This window comes from Brienomyrus brachyistius, chromosome 10, assembly GCF_023856365.1.
Source record: "Brienomyrus brachyistius isolate T26 chromosome 10, BBRACH_0.4, whole genome shotgun sequence".
In the NCBI taxonomy this organism is placed as follows: Eukaryota; Metazoa; Chordata; class Actinopteri; order Osteoglossiformes; family Mormyridae; genus Brienomyrus; species Brienomyrus brachyistius.
Genome location: NC_064542.1, coordinates 29,760,380 through 29,788,194, shown reverse-complemented (window position 1 = coordinate 29,788,194; position 27,815 = coordinate 29,760,380). Strand labels below are relative to the sequence as shown.

General features: G+C 48.2%; 1 protein-coding gene across 1 annotated transcript in view; it reads left to right on the top strand.

Annotated features, from left to right (window-relative positions):
• The window catches only part of pcdh19 (protocadherin 19), a 49,739-nt gene that overhangs the window by 10,804 nt on the left and 11,120 nt on the right, over positions 1–27,815 (top strand). The window contains 2 exon segments of the mRNA XM_049028291.1: positions 18,381–18,439; positions 20,229–20,401. Of these exon segments, the coding sequence (XP_048884248.1) occupies positions 18,381–18,439; positions 20,229–20,401 (232 nt within the window).

The window sequence follows — 27,815 nt, the reverse complement described above, 5'->3', positions numbered from 1 at the left end:
TTCCTTTACTTTTTAAAAATGTATTTTTTTCCTTGATGGAAAAGGAAGCGAAAGGTGCTCTTTGGAGGATCTCCAGCTTGGCTTTTTGCTCACTCTGCTAATTTGTCAGGTTCCGTTCAATGCTAATTGAAGCGCCGCTCTTCCAGATGCTTCCGAGCCGTCACCTGAAGGAAGGCAGCGAAAAACCCCATCCTGAACATATGGGACTTAGATATGGTTTAATCTACACGTTTTGGTGTGACGTGGGAGGCAAGATAGGATAGAACTGACAGCTGAGAGAGAGAGAGAGAGTGAGACAGAGATAGGCTTCCGGAAAACTCAAACTGCAAATAAAGCACAGCAAGCTAATGAGCTAAGTATGCAACAAATCATAGCAGACACCTTTACAGTCGTAATATTTGCTACGTATCAGCACACCTAAAACAATTAGCACCTCTTGCTCAGCTGTGAGGTATATGATGTGACATCGTGACGGATCGTTCTGCTCTCGAAAAGTGCCTCGATCTGCTTTCAGGTGCCATGTTTTTTAATCCCGTGCGTGGCGTTTAATGACCCCCCGGCGTTTTTCTCTGTCGCTCCCCTCCTTTTGTCATATGTGCTGTGAAAAGGGGGCATTATCCGCCGAGCCAATAGCTGGTTGACAACACACAAAGGTGCAAACAGTGGCGGTGTGAGCTCGGCCTGCCTCTCCGCGAGAAACTATGAAGTCCTGCCTTCCAACCAGTCAAAATTTGGACACACCCACCTAGGGAAAGATTTGAAGTTTTCTCTAAGTTTTACGATAAAGACATCAAAACTGTAAAATTACATGGAATCAAGCAGTGACTGAAACAGTATTAAACAACAACAAAACATAATTTGTTGGGGGGGGGGGGGGGGGGCAGCTGAGGCTGGGATTGGTTGCTGGTTCAAATCTCATGGTTTGTAAAATAACGCAACCATTGGGCCCTTGAGCAAAGACCTTAACCCCAATTGCTCTAGGGACTTGCTCACCTGTCCTCTGTATGCCAGTTTCATGTGGTGGCCTCCTGAGATGCGTGTCCAGCTGTTCAGAAAGAGCTCCAACTGGTCGCTTCTCTTTCACTCCAAAAACATTTCTACATTGCTTAGGTCAGCTGACTGGGTCATGTGATGCAACACGGTCAGTTTCTTTGATGTGTCCAAACTTTTGACTAGCACTGTGTACGTACACACACACCACACACACACACAGAGTACAAAGGATCATTAAGCATGTAGTTTCTGGCGATACCGTAGCATGTACAGCTCCACTGAGAGGTACATCAGCCGGAGAAAGAAAGCAGGAACCAAAAAACGATGCAGAAAAATAATTGTCAGCCAAGCATGGCTGCTTGGATTTGAAGTCGCCTTCTTCCTTTTTTAATCTCTCATGGCGGAGAGACCAGTCTGCAGCACTGGCTCATGTCTGCGTGCAAAAGACATTTTGTGCACCACGAAACTTAAAAAAACTTCAGAAAGCTTGAAAAATACAAAAACCAAAAAGAACTAACGTAATGGGTGGCTGGATTCAAGAAAGCCGGCAACCTTTCGTCGAGTATGGGCTGAGTGGCCCACCCATCCATCTATTTTATTCCGATTTCTCTGGATTAGGGTTGTGGGGAGGCCTGGAGCCAGGAAGCATATGCTACAAGGCTGGGGTACAACCTGAAGGAACCACCACCCCCCCCCCCCCAAACAAAGGAGGTGTGATTCAAACTCTGACCCTGAAGGTGCAGGTCAACAAGGGCCGCCCCCTGAGTCAGCGCGCCCAGAGGAATGTGAATAATTGTTTGAGTAACGCTGTGTCATTATTTACCAGCGCAAGAGGGCTTGCACCTGTTAATCAGAGTCATCTTTCAAATTCCGTGAGATGAAGTTTGGCCGCAGTGTCAGGGAGGCAGTGACTAACAAGGCCTGACATCAGCACGTCCTCGCGGTCCCGTAACGAGACGTGACGTCTGGACACGTAGAATAACGATGCTAGGTAACAAGCAGCCTCATATTTAATATCACTCAAATACCAAAGACACTGAATTCATATTATATTACACAGATATGCTGCGCATAATATATTTTGTTTAATTTGCATTTCTGAGTTGCGATGAATTGCTGGCAAGCCATAAATCATCCGTTATTAAAGTCACATGTCAAAAGTAGTTTTATTAGTTTCAAACACAACCACAAAGAGAGAATGGCTTAAATTTATTTTCATTTTCAAGCACATTAAGTTGTATGCAAACACTTTCCTAGGGAATGGTGACATATAGTTAATTTTTATTTTTTTTTATAAAGAACATTCTCAGTTGGGGGTGGCATGGGGGTGCAGTGGTTAGCACTGTTGCCTCACACCTCTGGGACCCCGGTTCGAGTCTCCGCCTGGGTCACATGTTTGTGGAGTTTGCATGTTCTCCCCATGTCGTCGTGGGGTTTCCTCCGGGTACTCCGGGTTCCCCCCACAATCCAAAAACATGCTGATGCTAATTCGAGTTGCTAAATTGCCTGTAGGTATGCATGTGTGAGTGAATGGTGTGTGAGTGTGCCCTGCGATGTGCTGGCCCCCCATCCTGGGTTGTTCCCTGCCTCGTGCCCATTGCTTCCAGGATAGGCTCCGGACCTCCAGTGACCCAGTAGGATAAGCGGTTTGGAAAATGGATGGATGGATGGACATTCTCAATTTCCAGGGAATACACACCATGAAGTCATATTCTCAGCTCAGGAATCGTGAATTAAACCTGAAGGGAAACACTGTAATTATGACGGGGTTAGGGGAGCAGAGGTACATGGTCTTGCTTTATTAATTTATTTTACTGTAGTGTCTAGGTTCTGGGCCGCTGTTCTACTTTGCTGCTCTGTGTTTATGAGCCTAAGAGCAGAGGTCATGCGGTGGCAGGCAATACCGCGGTATTATAGACAAAGCTGAAGCCTTACCGAATTCCCAGCATGCACTTGATGAATTATTTATTGACTGCCGTCAATATTTTCTCAAGGTTATAGAAAAAAAAAGTTCACGTGCTGTGTGGACAATTCAAAGCGCATCCCAGGAACTGCGATAAGCTTCAGGCTTCAGCCTTGTAAAAAATAAATAATAAAAAAAGTTGAGTAACGTCAGAAATGGGATATGGAGCCTGAAGTAAAACTGCTCACTTTTCGATGCCAAAGATTTGCTTAACGAAAGACTATAAGCATAAAATACACACACACACACACAGACACGGAGAGGCTTGCTGTATGCCAAAGGAATCGAAAGCACTCGACACCTTTAGGTAGATTCGTTGCGCGGTAATGATTTTAGCTCTTTAAAATATAATGAATTCAATGCATGGTGACACTTATTACAATATAGCAGTAACTAACAGTAATTTATATGGCTAAGATAAGCATGATATGTACATGTTAGGGTCTGTAGCATGATTTAAGGTTTCTTTGTGTATTGTTTTGTGTGGATGGTTGAGTCTAACGTAACCACACGTATGACTGCGCATAACAGTATGCGATCACATGAAAACGGAACCGAAAAAACAAGATGATTCTATACTCAATTCAATACCCTATGTGTTTGTTTGACACATATAGCACAAAACGACCGTGCACCGACATTCCACTGAGTTAAATGTTAACATTCCGCTCGAGCGTGACAACGGGCTAATGCTCACGCCTCTCTTCATACGGACCTTTAACACAGTTCAGCCTCTTAGGGGTAATAAGCAAATTATGCCGCGGTTCACTTAGCAAAAAATATGCTTTGGATGCAAAGAAACAATGGAATATTTCTGCTGTCGTAAGAAAATCCAACAGCTAAAACTACATACAGAGATATATACAGAGATTATCTGGGTACATAGTGCACAAGAGGATTTTAACACAGTTCGATTGATTTCTAAAGGGGAATTTGCTTTATAAATACTGTCACTTCCCTAAGTGACAGAAATAGCTGCAGCTATTATCAAGATCTTTTGAAGTAAGACACCAACCTTCTGTTGCACATAATATAATAATTCTTACAGCATATCTCAGAAGTGCCGGATTCTGTGACAATGTGGTTTGCTGCAAGACAGTAATGAATACAGGCACCATCACTAAGGTTGGGTACCGAACTGAGCATGTTTCAGGGTGCCGACTGAATTACGTCAGTACTACCAAGTACCCGTTCACATTAAATCAATCGGTGCCAAAGTTTGGTACCTGAGAGTGCACTTGAAGAAGCAAAGTATACATTAAAATGGTAAATTTAAAAATGTCGAAATTGAGAGGTTTGGACAACTGAAATGTAAATATTTTGTTAATACAGAAAGAGTAAAGCAGCTATAAAAGGACAGTTGGGTAGTGGTACCGCATTCCAGGTGCTGGTACCGGAATCGCTTCAAATGTGAACGGTAGCCTTTCCTAGCCATCACTCCTCACAAACAGGCTCTGAAGGAAAGTCAAGCTATGCTTGTGTCTCAGAGTGTAAAACAGGGAGAAATGCCAGAGAAAATAACTTCATTAAAGGTTTCTTTTTGTCTCATTAGCCAGATTGCGCTGCCAGGCCGAATGCCCACATTTAAATTAACAGGATTTAAAAGGTCACCCTTGATTTCTTTTCTCTTCACTATTCTAGTTGCCACAGGGCTTCACTAAAGGCCAGTGTCCGAATTATCGATACTGAGAAAAGTGTGAAACCTGTATATGTGAATCTTCGCGTGTTCATCTGCCATGGCAACATCAGCTGTGTCGTGGGGACTCTCTGAAGGTGGGGATCGCGCTCAACTGTTACCCAGTTAGGACTAGCAGAGGAGGGGAATTACAAATGGAAGCGCTGCAAAAAACAAAATGTTGTCATTCCTCGGAACTGAAGTGTCACTGTTTCAGCGGATTCAATGGTAAAGACTTTTTTCTTAATTTTAGAATGGAAAATGTATTAATTAACATGGACACGGAAGGGTGCATTAGTGGACGGCTGAGCTTACGTGTTGGCATTGCATTTGTAATCTCAGTCGTTAAGTAACCAAACTTAACGACTTGGCTCCACTGACGAAGCCTCGTGTGACTGCTGCGTTTTACCATACAGGACGTGAAACACGCACAAGCTAAGAGATCAGGTGCAGCTCGGGAAAGCTTGCCAGACACAACCTAAATGGCGCGATGCAAGACAAAAGGCGCTTTTCTGAATGCGGCAAACGGACGTGAGCAGAATGACCTTTTAAACCGTCCTTTTTTTCCCGGAGTCAAAGAGAAAGGAAGAAGATGTTTGCTAGCATTTTCTGAATTCATTAAATGTCAGCGTCTGCATGCATTACTGCTGGGGGGGGGGGGGGGGGGGAGGGGGGGGTGGTGGTTTTGTAGTTAGATAAGCATGTCTTGCCGTTGCTGTTTTATTTTAATAGAAATGCAGACAGTATGACAGAACACTTGAACCATTCCTGTGGTTCATAAAGTGTTCAGAAAATGGTCGACACTATCACTGAAGTGCATGATGTTCAGCTTGACTGGACGTGGCTAGTTAGCGGTTAGCAGGTGACTGGTTTTATCGCCGGGCCCTGACCGAGCTGCTCACTGGCTCCAGCCCATTCCGCACTCAGCATTTCCCGGAACCTGGAACGGGTGGAAAGGAGCCGAGCGTTTGAAGCAAAGCCTCACGGTAAAGTGACAAGGGCACGCGTGGCCCAGCAGAGGGAGAGACGAGATCCGCTGTGGGCATGCGTGAGGAAGAGCAGAGAGTGTAACGACAGGCAAACAAGCAGGAGCGGAATTAGGAGGCAAAAACGCTGATGTTAGTCACGGCAACAGTGCGGGGAGGGGGGCGGCAGCTCCGTGTCCCTGTTCACCATTTAATCCTGTTTTACATTTTGATTGCTGCTGCATCCCAAAGACAGTTTCAGGTGAAGCCTGCATTTCCCCATATTTGTTCTTTGCTAGTGTGTGTGTATGTGGGGGGGGGGTCTAGTTTCCAGGAAAAGTACGATTTTTTTTTATTTTATAACTCCTTTTTACGCATATTTTCAAGTGAAGTGACCCAGATAGATTTGAGTTGGTGTGACAAAATGTAGTGTGAAGTTGCATCAGGGTCCGGCGGCATTAGACGGGAATAGCTACTGCTGTCAGTATGTTACATGTGGCCTCCGGGCCGGGAAACCCCAACAGCGAGGCCCGGGCACGGGGCACAATGCACCATTCTGGCTCACATCCAGCGCTTGACATCGCAGAGCAAAAGCGACTGACTGAGTAGATTAGGCCTCAGCGGTTGGATCTGCTCAGCGAAACGGCTTCACGGGGGTCCCCGAGCCCCGGGGGGGTTCAATCCAGGCTCGGGGCCGAGGGAAGCCTGTACAGATTGTAACTTGTTTCTCCCCCTTTAATGATGGGGATTTAATGTGTCCTCAGGGACCTGGGCTGAAGGGGAGTGCGGCTGTGGCGGTGGGTGTGGGTGTGGGAGGGGGGGCAGGTCACCATGGAGGCTTCTGGCACCCAAACCCCTTAGATGTGCTGAGGGATCGTTTCCCAGAATGCAGCTGACAGACCCATTAATAGCAAGCGGACACACACATGCGCACAAACACACAGACATACAGCAGGCATACGCACCACACACACACTGATACACACCACACACAGACATGCACACACAGATACATGCATACAGATATACAGTATAGTCTATACACATACTCACACATACATGAGTCACACCAGAAATACACACACATTTAGTACATACAATGTAATAAAACATAATCCACACACATACACAAATGCACACACACTACTCACATATACATGTTTACTCAGACACAGATAAACACCTACACAATCCATGTATTCATATCCAAATATTCATATTTTCATTCAATTCAGTGGTCACAAGCATGCATACAGAGATATACACCACACACACAGATATACACCACACATAGAGATATATGCCACACACCCAGATATACATTATACACAGAGATATACACCACACATACAGATAAACACCACCCACAGATATACACCATACACACCGATATACACCAGACACAGAGATATACACCAGACACAGAGATATACACCACACACAGATATACACCGTACACAGAGATATACACCACACACAGATATACACCATACACCCAGATATACACCAGACACACAGATATACACCGTACACAGAGATATACACCACACACAGATATACACCATACACAGAGATATACACCATACACCCAGATATACACCACACACAAAGATAAACACCACACATGCATGCATACAGAGATATACAGCACAGACACAGATATTCACCACACACACACACACACACACACACACATATTCATATCTTTCCGGGGACCGTCCATTCATTTCTATGGGAGAAAACCTTAACCCTACCAAGCCCTAACCATAACCATAAGTAACCTAACATAATACATAACTTTGGGCATTTTAGTTTTTTGATCGCACGTTGATTTTTATGAAACTGAGGTCATCCTTGTAGGGACCGAAAAAAAATGTCCCCACAATGAAATAACTTTGGAATCTTTGGTCCCCACAATGTAATAATTACAAAAATGCACACACACACATAACATAAACACACACAGAGATATACATCGCATACATGCACACACACAAAGAGCTATACACCACAAGCACACTCCCGTTTGAGCACTCGGGCACATGCATTGGTACGTCGCTCTGTCACAGTCGGCATGCTGAAGCCCAGGACCACAGTAATAATCACGGTCACACTGGTATTTCTCATGCCTTCGACGTTGGCATCTGGACTTTCAGCCGGGACTCGCGGCACGATGCACGTGCAACATAAACCGCTCTCTCCACTGAAGCTCAGCGATAGCTATCACCTTACACTCGTTTTTATGTGTGTGCGTTTGTTTGTGTGTTTTTCTAATAAACGCGTCGTCAAACAGGGAGCCTCTTTTGTACGCGCTGGTGTCAGATCGGTGTAATATCTTTCCATCCCTCCCGGCTCGCTCTCCGTAATAGCAGCGATATTGCTGAAGCTGCATGCAGATTCTCCGGTTGGCAGCGTGGCCTCCTCTCAACCCACAGAGCACATGCACGCGTGTACATTCATCCACATGCATTCACCATGTGCTAAACATAGGCCCTGGTTGAGGTTGCCACGGGCAGCCGAACGGTGGCTAGATGGCTGCGAGGTCAGATGGTCCGGATGGCCAGTATCGGGGGGGGGGGGGACTCCAGGCAGAGACAGACACTGCAGTCTAATTATAGCCTTGTGGCGCCTTGACGTGGCAACACGACGCCGGGCTCCGGCTCGCATGAGCAGCTACAAAAGGCTGACTTTCGGTTTAATTTGGAGGACTAGCGGTAATCCAGACTAAGGCTTTCAAAGCTGCAGCTTCCTTCCCATCGGATTACGGAAAACGTCTTTAAAAGGATCGGGATGCTTAGCAGGAGCCCCCCTCCGCCCGCCCTCCCCATGCGTCTTTTTCCAAATGAAAATAGTGGAAGACGAGTTATGGCAATCAAAAGTGCGAGAGTATCCGTCCCCATTTTACAGTAACGACTTGCCCTGCTATCAGGACCAGGAAATAATATTGATCGTAAAGAAGGAGATATCGTATTATAAAGAGGAGGCCCTCGAGTTCGGCGGACGCCGCCCGTGGACATGGAGGCCAAAGAGAGGCAGAGATAAACATGGCTGTCAGAGCCAGCCACGGTCAAAAGCGATGGGTCGGCCTTTCGTTTTCACGGTGCTTAATTAGCTCAAAGTACACACCAAGCACAGATAGATTTAACATTTAAATCCATCAAAAAAAATTAGAACCGATTAAAACCTGCTCTTACATCAGAGCAGTTACTTCAATCCTTTGTAATTCAGTTTGCATTAAATGTCTGCACTGAAACATGCTGGAGATAAACAGCTCCACTTTATATGAAATGTATTTGTTGTGCTACAGTAAATAAGATCATTTTCCGAATTGCTCTGAAAATTTTCTATCCCTCCAGTGTAATTCACTGCCACTCATCCATAGGATGACTTCCCCTATATTCCTGATGTGTCGGCATTATACAATCAGCACACAAGAAGTTCATTATTTTTGGGGGGATCAGGAGGAGAGAAGCCCTCCATCCAATTTAAAGCTGTTTGTCTCAGTCACTGCTAATGAAGTGTTGTTTTTTTCGGCTGACTGGCTGTCAGAGGTGCACAGGGAATGGGTAACCATCTCACACTTTCAGTGTGAAGCTTCGGTACAGAACAGCACGAGAGTGGGAGCCAGTCACTCATCTCATGAGGGTTGGGGCGGGAGGCTAGTTTAGAGAGGGTGAGAGCCCCCCCCCCCCCAAAACGAGTAACGAAGACGCCAAACCTCCTGTGAGCTGGAGGACGGTACAAAGGGAGCCTTCAAAAATAGGGGCACTGTGGGGTTACTTGTTTACACAACGGCGCCCATTTAATCATGGAAGGCCCCCCGTGCGATACACACCATACACTGGGGAGTCCCATTGCCCAGAACAGAACTTGTAGTGCTAGGGCTGGGGGGGGGGGGATACTGGGAGATCAGCACATCCGAAAGGAGAAGGGAGAATAAAAGATAAAAGACGGCACGACACATGTGAACCGAGAGTCTTTAATACCACTTAAAATGCTCAAGCCAGAAACATAAATGAAAAACACACAGCCGGGCTCATCCTGCTCGCAAGTTAGCATCAATAACAGATGAATAGCAGCTTCGTAAATGCCTGTTTGTTGCATTCCTCCTCCATTTCATGTATCTTTCTCATTAGAGAATAATAAGGGACAGTTGCGTGAGGGCATCACTATGTCGATGCTCCCCCCCCTCCTCCCCACTTGGCATGCAGCCTGCTTCCTCACTAAATTGTTTAGCATGACCTTTGTCACGGCACTGCTAATTATTACCATCACAGAGACCCTGTTAACTAGACCTGTAATTACATGGGATTTATTTGAAGGGACAGTTAACGGTTACGCTATTTTTGGCAGGTAAGTCGGAGCTTGTGGATGGAGGCTTGTGAGAGGGGTGGGGTCCTGCAGGCCCTTGCAAGCTTGAGGAATTTCGGCAGTAAGTGAGTAAGGGAGTGTGTCCCAATCTGCACACTAGTCAACCAGCGAAATCCACTTCTATTGGGTCACTCCTTTGTCTGCCTGCAATGCATTCTGGGAGAGTCCTGCGCAATAACTCCCATGCTGAGCGGGTGATTTGTGGAAGAAAGACTTCAGGAGAAAGATACTTATGATCTTCAGCAGCATTTCCAGGATAAACAATCACGTACATCTAAATTTTATTTTAACCTTGAATACAAGGTTTTAAAACAGAGCAGGATTGAGTGTGAGAAGTAGACAAAAAGGCAGTAAACGTCGTTTTGTCTGGGTAATCGGCTCAGCTGACTCAGGTTGGTGTGATTCCCATCTCAGTGTGATGTGGCCATCCAACAATTATGGATGAAAGGCAGAGCGTTTTCAAAGATTTGAGAAACTGCTTATTAGTCTTAGGTCTAACACCTCAGGCGTCGAGCGCTTACATCTTGCAAAAAGTGGTTATTGCTGAGGCACGCTCAGACATGAGCAAACGCTCAGACATGAGCAAACGCTCATCAGCAGGGACGGCCTTACGGATAACATGTCTGACAATCATAGCGTTATATCATAGTTTAACCGGTCCTGCCCTCTGAATTCCTCAAAAAAACAGCTGACCCATTGCAGTCAGGACCGACAGAGGACTAGCAGTCCGTATGGCGACTGTAAATGCAGGAATGCGTAACGACAGATTGCATGAGAAACATCGTATATATGATGTGGCAGTTAATTCTATATAAAATGCTATCCGAATGCCAGAACGTAGAATTACGTGGGGTGCTTAAGTACTGCCGTGCTGACCTCATTCAGAAGATGAGATCATTTGACCTTGGATTTCGATAAGTGGGTCATGTCAGAAGAAGAGCGTATGCGATGCAAATGAGCGTGAGCCACCCATGCTGGGTGCCCCGTCCACCTTCCAGGACGGAGCGGAAGGGAACAGGCAGCGGCCGCGTTAATTATACCTCCGGCACAGTAAAACAAAGGCTGACCTGCAACAATCTGCATCGCGACAGATAAACATCGAGCCCTAAGATATGTGTGGAAAACAGGACAGCTCTGAACGGGACAGATGCCTGGGCATCGATAAGCCACAGATGACGATGAGTTGCTTTATTTCCAGTAGCACAGCCAAGTGATTTCAGATCTATGTAAAAGAAAAATTGGGGTTTATAATGTAAAACAGAGACATATTTACCGTATCATAACAAAACAAGGCATTTCAGTGCGTCTGAGCGCACAAACCCTAACTAAGCTCTGGGTGTATCGCATCAGCATGCAGACCAGAACAAATTCTGTGTTTTTTTTTTTTTTTTTTTAGATGCTCTGATATGTCTGTTGCTCTTTAAATGACTGGAGGAAACTTTGATGCCCCCCCCCCCCAAGACAACCCAATACAAATTAAATTAAACGAAGGCTTGGGTCTAATCCCTGTGTGTTTCAGCTGTTGGAATCCCCGCTGAACCCAGGGGTCAAGTCTGCGGCACCTGGCCCCACTCAGCCCCACCAGCTCGCAAGCTGTTTCCACGGCCCCCGAGGGGCAGCCCACAAGACCGGGCCCGGTCCTCCGCAGCCCCCCTGGGAGCGTGTGTGTCTGTGTATCTCTGTCACCTGAGCGTCAGCGCGTGTGCTTGTTTGTGTGCCTGTGCGGCGGTCTGTGTTTCCATGTGTTCACAAAGTCCACCCACACAAGCCCATATGGAGCAGCAGTCATCGCGCGCAGGCTGGGCGCACAAGCGAGGGGCCAGAGCCTCTGACACAGCCAGACGCAGGAACAGACAATTAAGGCTTGATAAATGCCGTGTGATTTACCAAAGTGATTCAGTTCACACAAAAAGGCACGATTAACATTTTCTCACAGAAGCCACTAAGGAACACATGACGATTTGCTTTAGCAACTGCAGACATGGTTTGGATTCTCAGATATCTGGTCTTTGACCTACAGATGGCATTTTTGGAGACGAGGTTGCAGCATGTTTAAAGGCAAAGCATCATGGGTAATAATACGCGGTATGTTCCAAGCTCTCGAAACACGTCACACGGGAGCACGGCTCGGCTGGTTCACGACACATTTCGTCTGTGCGGCCCCAGCACGGCTTCTAGCGCCACACAGGACCGTGCACCACGGCGCCTTCATGCTAGCGGGGCGGTCAAGCGTCAGCCATGGGTGGATTCTGTAAAAGGCCCCCATCTTAGCTCTGGCTGCCAGGTGGAGAAAAGGAAGCCGCGATGGTATTAGTGCCGGAGGGCCGGCGAGCGGAGATCGCGATCGCTGGCCAAGACGCGGGGTAGGCATCATTCGTTTGAGCGAGTCGCCGGGGTGCCGGTATTAATGGAAGATGATGAAGTTCCACCTGTATCCTCTCAGCACCTACCCGCTCGCCGGAGTGGTGCCCATACTCCTGGAGGCTGTGACTCATTTGTTACCGAGTGTCAGATTAGGGGATGTCAATAACAAGGCCGACTCAATCCATCTCCATGTGAGAGCATCCGCCTGGTTCTGTGGGAGACCGTAGGTGCGTAATGAGGTGTTGCAAATCTCAGGAAAGCCTGGAAATGCCTGAAAAGATGCCTTATCATTGTGATGGGAGAATCAGGGAGAGATACTTGCAAGAAACAAACAAACAAAAACTTTTTTTTAAATGCAGCTAATCAGTGTGACTGGGCTGCTGGCTGATTTGCCAAACCGAAAGCTGGAGTGGTACATCACTGTTTTTCGCAAGGCACGATCAGATGACTGTTTGATTCCCAGCGAAAGCCACAGCGATGGCTGAAACGGACGGTGCTCTACACCCACCAGCCAAGTGAATCAACACTAGGTGCCAAAAAAAATCGTTATGGCGTTTCACTGAGAAGTGCTTTTGTTCATAACGAGCTTAATCGGCTCACCCAGCCTCAGCACTCAGCTCTACTCCATGGAGTGGCGCAAAGTTCCACCGCTCCAACTGGCAACTTTTGGGCGAGTTTAGGAATGTGCCCATCAAAGGCGTGCCCATCCCCAGGTCTGCAGCCTAGCCGCACACCCGTAACGTGGGCATCTTGAGAGCGCCACACTTGTGTTCAGGCAGCCCGAGTGTGTGTGTGGTCCCAGTCAGCCATGTTCCCTGCCTGAATCTCTCAGCGTTAACATTTAGGCATATATTTTGATACAGCCCGTGGGGCAGCAAATGCTATTTTTCAGTTTGATTAGGTTCCACAAGCTTAAAGAAAAGTAAGCCGATTTATCTTTGGGGGGAAGAAAGCAGTCTGTGTGTGTGTTTTTCTTTTCATTTTAGCATGAATACCCCCCACATCTTAATCTTGTCACATTCTTCTTGAAGTGACTACAGAGTGTGGCCCCGGATGGCTAGATCATGGCCGCGGTTTTACATTTCCCTGTCTGGAGGAGGGGATCTCCACACCCCGCGGAGACCAGCCGATTCCAGCACAGGTGCCCCCCCCCCCCCCACCCCACCCCACCCGACACTCCTGACCTACACTGTGAAAACACTGCTAACGACAAACGACGGGGCGCAGATTCAAAAAGACGGACATCCGACACGAGCCCTTTTACTTAAAATCTCTCAATCATCTTGAAATGGGTAGAGCTGCCCTGATGTCGATGACTTCATGACTTATTGATGGTGCTGCTATCAATGCATGTATAATTAACGAGGTCTTAACGGACTGCAGGCAAAGGAGCCCTACAGTCTTTAGTACGTAGCTACGTCCTGGAAATCTGAACTGCTACAGAGGATAAAACACTGGGGCGAAGTCTGCCCGTCTCTCTGTTCATTATATTATACATATATATGTGTGTCTGTGAGCATAGATATGAGTGTGTCTGTGAGCATAGATATACACACACAGGCATCCAGAATTCCACTCCCCTGGTACTTCACTGTTTGCAGGTTACTCACTAGCTGGTTAAAGGATTACATAAGTGAACCAGGAAATGAAAACACTTAGACTTACAGATGATTTCAAAATGGGGGGAAAAAAACATCAACATCTGGTGTTACACAATCGTTATGGTGGGTGGTGTTTGGGGGGGGTGGGGGGGGGTTGAATAACCACGGATCAAACTTGTCCGCCGCCGGTTCTCAGCTGTTCCGGCTTCGCTTCCGATTAGCTGCCTTCCATCATAAAATGGATTCCCATTCCAGCGGGAAGTGACAGATGACGTAGCAGAAGGTTGCGCTGAATGTTACAGGTTACTCGTTGTCGAGGGCCACGCTTGATTGAGCGTGTATAATTTGCATTCATTAGACGCCACTTGATGTAAAACTTATTAACGAGCCCTCACCTTGGGCTCCCAAACATGCAGAAACGGAAAATGTAAATGCCGCCGTGAGCCGGGGGTGAGCTTCAGGCACTTCTGCGGCCCTCGTACTGCCGCACTTCCTCGGGGAGACGAGTGTTCCGGAATGGAATGGAAATCCGTAATCTGGCAGATGGCAGAGGATCAATGGGAAATTCTATAATCGGCAGGTTGGCAACCTTACAGTAGCAGGAGAGGCGTTTCCATTCGCCGCTGCACCGCAGCTCTGGCCAATCCGCAGCCTCCTGCCGCAGATGCCCCGTCCGGCGGCAGCCTGGGGTGGTCTTGAGTGGTTGCCACTCAGCCTCACGGGAAAGGTGTGGGGGTGTGCAGGGCGGGGTGGAGCTACAGAGGGCTGTGTCAGAGCTTTGGCGATGCCGGGGCAGGGCAGGTGGGCGTGCAGGCGCGGTCACCTTAGCTCCGAGAGCAGGGTGGGGGGTATATAGATGCCAGTGAAACTCAATGCTGTCCAGTCTGCACTTGCCACAAATGAGCGAACGAGCCAAAAATCTGCTCCTTGTTCATGTCTCGGCCGCAGAATCCCAGCCTTCCTGTAAGCGGCCTGCGTGGTGGGGGGGGGGGGGGGGGGGGTATAGGGGCCAGCTGGGACAGGCAGACTTGGTTGCCTCACCTCATTGCTCCCCCTTCCTCTGAATCTCATGGGCCACCCCCTCCCTTTTTTAGGAGAAGAGTAAAAACAACAGGCTTCATTGTGTATGACTGTGACTTCCTGGACTCGTGGGACTCCACAAATAAGCTATATGACTCATTCAGAACCGGACTAAATGGAACCGCAAGGACGAGGGAGATGAAACAAAATGCGGCATTTCCTTTAACAGAAGTCTGTCTTTGACCCACATATTTAATACAATTAAAGGTCAGCTCCCCCAAACACCAGGGGGTTTTATAAAACAATTCCTTGTAAGTTTTCAAGATTTTAGTTACTTAAAAATCTTACTTAAAGCGTTTTATTTCTGGTATGCAGAGTTATCTTGTAGTGCCCCCCTATTCCAACGAAATTTGCAAGGTTTTGTCATGAAATTAAGTGTTTGGCTCTCCGAAATAAATTAAAACGAGTATTAGGTGTTTTATCTATTGTGCAGAAAATAAGGGTACAGCCTGGTTATTAATAATTTCCTGTTATAGCATGCAGCTTCAATTAGTGCATAATTTTATGCGTGCTATCATGTGGAAACGAGACTTTAATTGTGTCGGAGGATGCATCAGTCTCGGCAGACATGGTGCACGGACGACAGGGGAGGGCGGTGAGCGTGCGCCCCCTGAACTGGTATGGCCTGCACACTCACCCCACCCAGATTACAAAGAGAACACTGGTGCTGGGACTATGGAACTAACTAGCCCACTGGGAATCCCATCGAGCGACAGCACGGACAAAGCGAGGAGGACTGTGTGTGTGAGCAGCTCGGTGCAGCTCCGCCAGCTCACTGTAGGCTCGTCCGCTCGGCAAGGAGCAGACCCCCTTCTCCGGTCCCTCCAGTGCTCTCAGACCCGTTGTAGGGCTTCGCCATAGGGTCAGCATGACACAGCGTCCGCTCCAGATAAAACAGAGACGATAAAACCGGCCGGGATTGAATGGCATCGGCCGGCAAACTGGGGCCATTCGGATCACAACAACAGACTGTAAAACGTGATTAAGTAGCCATTTGCGGTGGCCTTGTGGCAGTTAAACAGCCCTCATCCTTGGACCTGAAACTCTACCTCAGAGCAGGAGAGATCGGTATACGTTCCTGTTCGATGCCGGTCAGAGGCACGGGGAGGGGGGCTGAGCTTTTCTTTACAGGAAGATGCTGATAATGCGGCAGCTTCCATCTGCACGCCCCGCAAGAAGTTACACCCTTCTCAGTGGGGGAGGAGGGCTAGAACAATACCAGCTTCACAGCTTGCATCCTCTGACGTTTCAAGGCTCTGACCCCCAGTTTAATAAAACTGAGTTATGTTGTTCATTGTTAGCAATCAAGTATCCCCCCTCCCCCCCCCCCCGCACAGGTATACACACACACACACATGCACACACACACACACACACACACACACACACACACACACGATCGCCCTATCCTTCAGATACAAAAAAAAAAAAGCCAACTCAGTGTAGCATCTAAATCAATTAGGGTCAGCAAACCTGTACTGTCTCTTTAACGAAGCTTGTTACTCTTGTTTTCTCATTCGTTAAACACTCGCTGGGGTGCCGGGCAGGGGTGGGGGGGGGAGAGAGAGATAGCAGCAGCGTCTGTGAGTCCTCACAGGGACCAGTGGAGCGCAGGCAGCTCCATACAACAACATGTGCGGATGTATGGTGCAATGTGCAGGACTAACATTGCCAGGTAATGAAGTCAAGAGCCACGGACTTAAATGTGTCCCGGTGAGAACAGCGCACGCTTCAAATTAAAGGCACAAGGAAAATTATCATTAGGGTGGCGTGTTTGCAAATTATCTCCCTGGTAACAATGATCTAAGGTTTAATTAGCAGCAAACAAAAAGGTCAACGCTAACCTTCGCCCAGACAGCACTGTCGTCTCTGAAATGTGAATGGGCGGGCCACACCGCCATCATCAGTAATTAAAAAATTATCTCGCCACCACAGGAAGTGAGGTTAGGAAAAAAATAACTCGTTTGCTAACAATCGAAGACATTGAAGAAAGCTAGAATTTTTTATTTTTTTTTTTTGAGCATTTTGTAAAGCTGATCTGGTCCTAAGACTCAAACATTCCAGGCCTTCAGAGCTCCAGCTGTACGTGAGACATAGAAACGAGATAAAACTCTATATTGGTGACATATTTCAATAAAGGAAGTGAGGCCAAAAATGGTATCAGGGGAAGCATGCAGCTCGGTGGGTAAGGGACCTGAGCTCATGCCTGCATGGGGTAAGGGACCGGAGCTCATGTCTGCATGGGGTAAGGGACTGGAGCTCATGTCTGCATGGGGTAAGGGACCGGAGCTCATGTCTGCATGGGGTAAGGGACCTGAGCCCGTGTCTGCATGGCACAAGGCTGGAATCCCAGGGACTGCAGAGTAATAAAATTCCCGTTGAGACAGGCTCTTAATCCCAAGGAAGACTCCTCATTTTCACGACCCATGTCAGAAATGACACATTTGTCCTCAACTTTCCACGTAGACCGTGCTGTAGGGTTCCATCGCTCAGGAATGTTGCTTTCTGAGTCTTTCCTCTGACATACAGAGAGTAGTCTTCAGGAACTCAGAGTATACATGTGGGACATGCCCTGATGTGCACATTAACCTTTCTTATCCTTTGCGAGACATTTCATTAGGAGTGTGAGAGGAGGCTTCCCCCAGGACGACACGTGCTCTCAAATCTCAGTATGAAATCAGCAGAGTACGACTTCAGACACACGATGACTTTTCTTTGTTCCTCTCCCTACTGAAACTTGTCAAAAAAAAACATTCAGCATCCACCTAGTTTTGTTAAACTGATCTGGTGAGGCTTTCTGAATTTTTCAGTGGGTCCATCTATCAGAACATCAGCTTGTCAGGATCTGTGGAGCTTCCACACATCCACATCTGGCTGCCCGCACTGCGTTCAGACCACCGGCCGACTCGTCCCCCCACGAGTCAGACAGACAGTCACGTGCAGATTCCCGCTTCCTACAACTTAATCAAGTTAATACATCTGCTGATATGTCCTTTAATTTAAGCAGCTCTACATATTGGGGGGGGGGGAGATGTACAGTTAGATTTTTAAAAGGTTAAAACTTTCAGTGCTGCCTGCCTCCCTACTCTCCCTAATGACTCCATTTGGAAGACGCTGCCCAGCTGAATGGTTAATGTGGGGTTGAAGCGGACCCGCACCTCTCCACAGTGCCCAGTACCGTGCACTAACGGGGAGTGGGCTCTGCCTCTGAAAGCAGAGGCGGCACATGGGGGGACCCTTTGTGGAAAATAACATTTCTATTGAAAGTCAATTACCAGCAACATTATTTTGGTCTCTGCATAATTAAATGCATCTCTGTTTTCTCTCCTTCCCTTCTTCCCTCCCTTCCTTCCCTCCCTCTTTTTCAGACGGAGAATTATTCCATGGACTCCAGTTATGTAAATAGCAGAGCGCACCTTATTAAAAGGTATGTCTTGATTAGAAAATGAGGATAATTTCTCCTTACCCATTGTGATGTGAATTTTTTTTTATGCATTTCCAAAGTCTGCGAACAGGTGAACTCCTACATCATCGTAGCTAATGTTTAAAAGAGCGAACGAAAACGAATTACTTAATATTTTCACGACTCTATGAATCATTTACTCTTAATTACATACAGTTTTATCGGAGCGCACGATATAAACCTTGAAGAAGGCCAGTTCTTCCTTAGCAGAGACCAAAATGCTTATTCTCTTTTATTTCTGACTTTTGACATGACTTCAAAATCTTAAACATCATAAAGCACAGACTTTCACAGAGGATGAATCATTCCATCAATTCCCCGTATTCGCAGACTCATTTTGCATGCCAAAGAATTCAAAAAAAGAAAAAAAAAACTTTTCTTTTTTTTTTTGTTTGGTTCCTTATACATCTATGAAGAGGCGAAAGGAAAATGAAACATTAAAAAACTCAGAGGTATTAAGCTGACATCGTGCTACAGTGCTGCAGAGTTCAGGTACCTGAGAAAGCTTCTCCTAAAACAAAGGGACTCTGTGAAGACAACGATTACATTAATGTCATCTTTCCATGGGCAGAATTCACAGTGAACAAGGGCCCCCTTTGAAAGCTTAGGCGGGCGGTGGGGGTTGTGAGAGGAGGAGGGTCAAAACCCTTGGATTCGCACGCAGGAAGGGGACGCCGAGGCGGCGCAGTGGTTCGTGATGAATAACCCCCTTCCCATGATCTCCCTTCCCAATGCCTGTGGCAGAATCGGCTCCCGGCCCCTAATTGGTCATTTTACCTGCAGCTATGGACAGGCCCGGCCCGCCTCTGTGCGAGAGCATCCTGCGTGTGTGTGTTCGTCTCTGTTGCCATTACAGCCATTTCCCCTCCGAAAGAATTCCTGTGTTTGTGTAAACAAAGAGACAAAGAGCATTCAAGTGTGGACAGCGTAGTACAAAGGATGGGGGGCGGGGTGGTGGGGGGGGGGGAGGGGGTTAGTGCATAGCCTGTAGTACAGACAGGTGCAATTACACTGATAACATCACAGGGCACCATGACGGTCACTGCGGGCTCAGCACTGAGAGCCACGAACAAAGAAGCAGGGCTTTCCTGGTGTCGGGGGAGGGGAATGCCTCATTTTACAAAAGCTGTAAAAGACGCTCCCCAAATATGGCCTGGAATCCATCCCACGGCCTGTCTGCCTGTGTATGTGTGTGAGGCTGCGCGCTGTCGGCTTTGCTCCTGGCAGCTTCGAGTTCCTCGGCTGCAGCGAGCGCTCGTGTTTAACGGCGACCTGCTCACGTTACTGCCCTTGAAAGGGACAGATCCGCGTTCCCCCCATTAGAGGCTCTCAGGGAGCCTATCCTCTTTCACAGGGATGAAAAAGAAATAAACAGAAATAAAGCTGAGAAATCAAAAGACCCAATCTTCCCTTTAGCTGTCCTACTTTTATCCCTTGAAAGAGTCGGGACCCTCTGACCCCCCCAAAGCCCCCCCCTCCTTTAAGCAACGGAACAGCAGGCCTACACAGAAAGGGGATGCTTGGATCATACAAGCAGAGTGCAGCTGCGTGAGATCAGGTGGTTTGTCTGGCCTTACACTTGTCCTCCTGTTACTCACACTGAAGATTCACTTCTAACAGCCTTTAGGAGAGCTATAAATCTGAGAGAGGAAGGAGGGAGGTGGGAAATGGAGGGAGGCGGAGAAGAGGCAGATCTGACAGAAACTGATGTGGCAGTAAATCACCATTTTCCCTCCTTCCCCCATATTTCAAGCACATCAACATTCAAGGACTTGGAAGGGAACAGCCTGAAGGACAGCGGGCACGAAGAGAGCGACCAGACGGACAGCGAGCACGACGTCCAGAGAGGCCTGTACGCCGACACAGCTGTCAACGACGTGCTGAACATGAGCCTTCCACCAGGGGGCAGTCAGCTTCCCGAGCAAGGTAGGACATCAAGGCAGCTTGCATGGGATTGATGGGTCCCCTGGATTGAACGCCGGGTGATGCCATTGTAAAATCTATATTTGGTCTGTTCTCCAAACACTGCTGGGGGAGTTGTTAAATAGGGCGAATATGCGGAGATTTTTGGCAGAAGTGGTCGCGGAGAGAGGCCGTTTTTGCATTCAAACTGGGCCGCTTGGTAAAAACATCGCTGAGAACAATGAGCTCTCTGATGTTCTACGGTCCTGACAGCGGCGAAAAGCTCTTCAAAGCTGCACATACTCCACAGTCTACCTGTAGATCTCATTGGACGGCGTACAACATTCCCGGCTTGCGAAAAGTGGTACTGCACTCGGACACGGGAAAGGGAGGCTCCGCGGGAGGGCTGCTGACACACTTCATTCTAGTTAGTTATCCGATGAGCTCCAAAGTGGGGAGACGTGTAGCTGGCAAATAAGCCTTTTTGCCTGAGTAATTTGAACCAGTGGAATCCTCAACCAGTCAATAAAGGGGACTGGACCCAAACAGGAGGCAAACAGCCTTCTCAGACAAGGTACTTCCCATCCACACTGTTTACTTGTTTTGTTAATGCTTATGCTTGACATACAGCTCAACGACACTACAGATGAAAAGAAAATAGATTCACAACAAGCACTTAAATTCTGTCAGAGACAAGCTGAGCTCTGTTGACATCCCACGGAATCTTTTTTAACCTTCAGGTCTGTTTTCTGATCCACTTGGTTGGCTGCCGTTGAAATCAGCCTTCTCACTCGCTCAGAAATTCACATGAATATCAGGCCCCCCAGGAAACCTCAGCCTGGCTGTCTGTAAACTCCCAACGTTAATTTCATGCTGATTTCTAAGATGCGGATTCTCGCGTCGCCACTGATGAAAGGGGGGCTGAATGAGTGAAATGTGACAGAAGGAGGAAAAGCAAAGAAGCACTGGAAGGTGTGAAAAATTATTGGCAAGACAGAGAGATTTTTTTCAGCACGTTCCGAAGGAGTGACAGGCTGTCACAACCAATTAGACGCTCGTTAGCGCTGCAGCTCATAGTCTAGTAGACTGGAACTTTCCCTACATACCAAACCCCTGTATGACCACATGGTTCAAATACCTGGAAAACTGCTATCAAGTTCCCCAAAACCTAGACTGCCTGTGGCCTTAGGGACCCCTACTTTCAACTTGGACTTTGTATAGCAAAGGGACGCACAAGGACGCCGAGGTGGATGCAGCACAGGGTGGCACAGGGTGGCACAGGGCACTCGAATGGCTGTTATTCTGTAACAGTGAGGCAACGGTAACGCAAACTTACTGACCTCCTGACATTATCATTTCAGCCCTGGGGAATATCTGCTGAAAAGAAGGCAGCCGAAAAAGCCCAGCAGTCAAGGGAACTCATTAGGAGCAATTACTAAAAACGAGACGAGGTTTTTCACTAACGAGAAGGAGGACGTACACCGGTCGCGCCTGTTTTCGCGTCAGAGGGCCACTGCACGCAGCTGAAGTGCCCGCGGCCCTCTTGTCTCGCCTTACATCCCCGTCCCACTGTTTTGTCAACACAAACCAAATGTGCACAGTTAGCAGGTTTTGTTTTCTCCAACTGAAAAAAGCACTCGGTCCAGAATGCAGCACCCCCCCCCTCCCCTTCCTCTCTTTGTTTTCGAACGTAATCCGCAGCCGCGCTCAGCCTTGCACCGTCACCGAAACCGGTAATAATTATTAAATGAATTGACCGAAGGCCTTTACACTTGCAGAAATGTAATAACATCACGAACGGATCCGTCGTTCCATTACTGGCTCAATGGTCTAATTATGAAGTTAAAGAGTGCGATGGGCCGGTTACGCTGGCATGGGCAGGGGTGGGGTGGAGGGAGGGGGGGGTCTTCAAAAAGGGATTGTAGCATTTGACTGAAATTCCCAGTTTCCCCTCGTCTGTTTCCTTGGTGTAGCGATCATAAAGGGGGGGGGGGGGGGGGGGGGGTGGAGAGACACTGAAGACAGCTGGAAAAGAGTTCAGCGCTAATGGACAAATTAGCAGTGGCTCCGCTTGTTGTTAGTTAACGTGGAAGGATGAATACGGGCACCATCCTGTAGAGTGAAGAGAATAAAACAAGACGTGGAGCCTCAGCAGTGTGGCCTGCTGGGAGACGCGGCAGGCCGCTTCTAAGGGAGCAACTGCTCAAGTGCACAAATAAAAGAATAAATTTAAAAAGCTGTTTTTTTTTTTTTTTTGAAGGCCTTCCCTTTGTTTTTTAACAAACGTAAGCAGGAAGGTGCAGGACTGTAAACCCCCCTTGTTCCCAGAGCCCCTTTATAGTTTACATTTTTACTGTTCTCACAGTGCTACGCAAAGGTGGCATTTGCTCGAGGGACAGATCTGTTTAAAGAGTGCCCCCCCCCCCCAACACACACACACACACATCCTCAGGAGCATGGGGGTGGGAGAGTACGCTCACTCCGGGCCCCTCACACAATGAGCTGCTGTTCTCTGCTCTCTTTGTGCCAGCTCGCTGCTTCCTGCCGCATTCTCACAGCCCGCAAACAGCACCCCGTGACCCGTCCACGAGGCCAGAAAGGTGCTAAAAGGTCCATCATTTCCTGAAGGTGACCCAGCAAAAGCCTTCGTCACATCAGGTGCACCTGCCTCTCGGAATCTCAAATGACGTGGAGCATTTCGGACAGTGACCGACCAGCCGGGAAACGACAGCGTATAAAGGCGACAGTTTGTCATTAGTACTAAAGAACGTGTGCTGTGCTAGTGAACGACGGTCTATCTGAAGATATTTAATACATTACAACACAATGATGAACCCGGGGGGGACAAAATGGCTGAAAATAAGCCAGTGAAATATTCAGCTGTATTAAAATGTAGAGAGTAAACAAATCTATGAGTCACATGGGACTGAAAATTCCAGCAAGCACATAATGAATATTTTATAATTTAATTTATTGAACTTATTGTAAGTCTTGCATGCCTTTGTGACCAGTTTCCTTCGGACGGGGTCAAAGGTCATTTCCCTGTGGATATTCCTTCCAGCCCCCGGGGGTCTCTACTCTCCCGTTTTGTTTTCAAACTCCGCTGCCCATCTCGACTCCACGCCCGTCACCGCGGCATACCATGCAGACGTGGCCGGAAGCTTCCCGCCGGTCTCACGGCACATTAAGAGAGTGGGGGAAAGCGGATCGCGTGTTTGCACTGTAAACTCGCCCTAGACTCAGAATGGAAAGGCTGTTTGTTTTCTGCCCTCTGATCTGTTAATGAAAGTGCTGACAGGTGTCGAATTCAGGACAGCCGTAGAAAGCAGGTTGTGCTGACAATCTCTGAGAAAGCGGAGTCTCGAGTCGGGTAAATAGTCTGGAGGTGGTGGTGGGGGGGGCTCACTGACAGGTATGAGAGTTTTTGCTCTCCCCGTGTGATATCACAGAATCTGTCTGAAATATACAATTGCATGTTGTTGAATTAAACATCAAAGTCCCACTTCAGCATTTCTGCATAAACAGGGAATACCTGCCGTCTCCTGATCTCTTTAATTAAAAGCCAGACATCAGGATCATCTATTCTTACATTTATTCGCTTAGTCAGATGCAAAACCTGTTCTAACAGAGTTGCCCCGGCAAAACGGCTGGGAAACAATAGACCACTGAATGTTCCAGTGACGGACACACTGGGTTATTCAGGAGGAGAGTCCGGCTGAATAGTGCTACAGGAAAATGAACTGATAGCTCACATGCTGATGATGAGATAGCTCACACAAGATGCTTAATTAAGTCACATCCCTCTTGAATTTTGCCATATCTCATTAACGGCAGGCAGGAGGATAATCTGGATCAATGCCTCTGCTGATACTCTTGTTTTCGGTCATTCTCACTCCGGTCGGATGCAATCTTTCTAGCTGACAAATTAATGGAAATAGTTTCAGGATCCACATATTATACATGTATTTATTCTTCTGTTCCTTAGGTATTTTTCCATTTTGTGTGATATAAGCATTTTGTCTGCATGGTGTCAATATCCTTTGGGTTTTTAAATATTCTCCTATCAGGGCTCATTATGCCTGCCATTTTCCCCGAGGCGAACAAAAGCGTATACCCTATGGCAACTGCTGTCCGCAGTTTATTTTCCCGACTTGTTGCCTCAAGGTATCTCCGGGTAATTATTGGTTTAAGTCCTGAGCAGATTCTTTAAGTCGGTTGGACAGTTGAAGGTATGACTGTAACAATAAGCCAGCTCAAGCCCTTGGCTCTCCCGAGAGCCCGGCCGCCTACCTCCCGGGGCAGTGACCCACGTCGAGCTTCAGGATCTGTAGCTTCCCCGAGTCCTCCCATCTGCGCAGGACGCTTCTGATCTGCCGGTTGCCGACGGGGCCGCCTATCTGCACATTTCCCGTCGAGAGAGCAAGAGACCAAGAAGCAAGGACATTTCTATTACAGAGCTACTGAGATCTACATCTCAGTGGAGGATCTTCCAAAAGACAATCCTCTTACGTTTATAGCTATAGAGTAACACACAGAGCCCAAGAAGTCATCCATGATTTACATTAAGGTGTGTTGACAATTCCCTCGGAAACAGGTCAAGTTGAAATTGTTTGTGGAACATGAAAAGCTGTATAATTCACCGGGGAGGGGGATGCTGTGGGATCAAACCCATCCCGAACAGAACGGGAACGGCCCCCAGCTGATAACGGATGGACATTGGATATGAGATTGGTTAAAAAAAAAAAAAAAGAGGAGTGAATTCCTTCCCAGAGCTTGTTGGATACATCTGTGAGGGTTGGGGGGGCAAGAGATTAGGGTTAAAGTGGCCTGGCAGTGCATATGAAACAGTGTTGACGAGTTGGGGGTGGGCCCCTTGCCCATACATCTGTCAGGGCATGCTCGTGCTGTCCACAGGGGCCTGGCCTCCCTCTGTTCCTGTGCCACTTACAAGTGTTGAAGCCCACAGGCCAGAGATCTCGGGGGGGTACAACTGGGGGCATTCGTCAGGGCATCTGGAGGGTAGTGTATACGCAGCCTGCAGCCTGCTGGCCGGCTCCATGACATGCTTTAATTGTGCAGCAAATTTCCAGTCTGCGGAACCTGTGTCCGTCTTCCCTCGGGAGACTTTGGCTCCAGTCCATGTGCGAAGGTCTCTTTGAAGCACTTCCTCCCTGTGGAGGTCAGCTCACCGACTAGGTCTGGGACGGGGGGGGGGGGGGGAGGGCGGTGGGATTTTGACTTTACCACTGTGGAGCCACGATGGGCGTCTCCAGGTAGCTCCTGAGATCTGATCTCCCAGCGGTAGAACCGTGATAACGCACCGGAAGGGCCCAGCCACTGGGGCCTCATACCCTCCCCACTCGACCCCCCTCCCGTTTGCTTGGATTGGGCTAGTCTGGACAGGCTGGTACTGCCCAAGCCCGGCAGTACCTCCTATTACTTGGATCCCCGGGTAACAGACACGAAGCGGCCATTTCCCCGGGCTCGGCGGGGCCTGGCAGGCTTCCCGCAGCAAGACACAGTGAAGCTCCATTAACTTGAGGCTCGTCTGCCCCCCTCACAGCGAGCTGGCTCGCTTAATCGTGGCTCGCCCATGCAAAACCCCGCTGCAAGCCAGCACAGAAAAACTGACAGTGCTCACACTGAACCATTGTTTAGTAATCACTTGACTTTAATATAATGTGAACGCTGTGTGTGTTTGTGTACACGCGAGTCGGCCAAGGTGGGAAAGAGTGGAGCTCTGCAGAACATGGTGGTTCAGGGCAGCTTGGAAGCAGCACTTCTCTGGGGGGGGGGGGGATTAGGCACACGCACTGCCATCTCCTGACAAGCGGTTCTCGCCTGCAGTTTTCTGTCCGGAACACAACGAGACATTTATCACGGAGTTGAGAGAACACTTCAGCGAGACCGTGTGTGTCCACCCCCACACACACACAAGACCCCCCCCCCCCCACACACACACCATTCACCCCAACACACTCCCACAAACTGCCTACTTCTTGTTTTGCCGTGTTTGCCCCCCTCCGGCTCCCCGGTTGGTGCCTCCCACCATCCCCCCTCCCTCGGCGGCGTTGCCAGCTGCTTACGGTACGTCACCAGCCACACTGCCCATCTTTCGGAATGAGGGTGGCACCAAACAGAATCCCACCCTGGGCAGCTGGTACTTCCACATCCTGCTACACTCATACTTATATATTTATTCAGGAGCAGTCAGTTTTGCCTCTCCCATTGCTCCATCCTGGACATCCTCCTTTCGGCACAGGGACAGTGCGCCCACACACGGGATGGACACTACGGTTCCGCATGTGCCGATCGGCGCGATTCGTGGGCGCCCAGCTTATCATTGACCTCATGCATCTTCACGCAGGAATATGTGACCCTTCTCAGAGATAGATGAAGTGGCGTCGGGGGGCCCAGGGAAGCCCCCGTTTCCGTGTGGGGCCCTTGCGCTCGGCCGTGCCTGCCTCGCCCCCATTGCCCCCGCATTCGTCATTATAGAAGAGCTGGCCGGTGGCTTCACGCTGCCCCCTCCATGCCTCAGCCCCTGGAAAAGCTCCTTTATTTTCTGTTTGTATTCTGTCCTGTTTGTTATGGAAAGATGGAATTTGGCTGCTCTCTCCTCCGGGCAGCCAATTAACCTTTATGATTCCAGTTACTCCCTACAGCCCCTTGAAAAGGAGGGATGAAAATCGGATGGGAGGGGCAGGCTCTTTAGTTCCATGGTTTAGCGGGAAGGTGCACTATTTTTTTAGATATATATATTTTTTAATGATGCGCCCTTCGGCTTACAGTCCCCATTAAAGCCGAGGCCGGGCAGCGGGGATGGAAAACGAGGTCCGAAGGGTCAATAGGGAGGCTGGTGACGGGGGGAGAAACAAGCTGGTGAAACACTTCAGTGTGTGGCAGACAGCGCGCCGTTCGTCTTGGCACCGTAAATAAATAGCAAAAAAGAAAATCCGACTGCATTGGAGTCTCAGCCTCGCTGAGACATGGTGACAGACGACGAGCTCTGTGGCCTGAACAGCGCAATCAAACGCAAACGCACACAAACAAACTGATCTACGTCAGACTGGTCGTCAGACTGGACTCAGGGGCGAACTGCATGTGCTGCTTTTCACTCCCAGCAACCTCTTAATTAATGAGCTATGACTGGGCTAAGCAGAATTATGATCTATACGTAGCAGCCATTAACATTTACAGTCAACAGATGCTTTCATATGCGGTACACAGATGTACGGAGCAAATTATTCAAATTTAATTTTTTAATTTGTGGAATATAAATATAGATCGATCAATCATTCAATTGCAGCAGTAATTTGCATAAATAAATAGATGGAAATTTGCACTCTTTCTTAAGGCTTAAAAAATAAGATTTTTTTTTTCCTTCTCGAGCATCCTCCTGCACGAAAATACAAGCCAGACATGTTGAGTTTGGCGG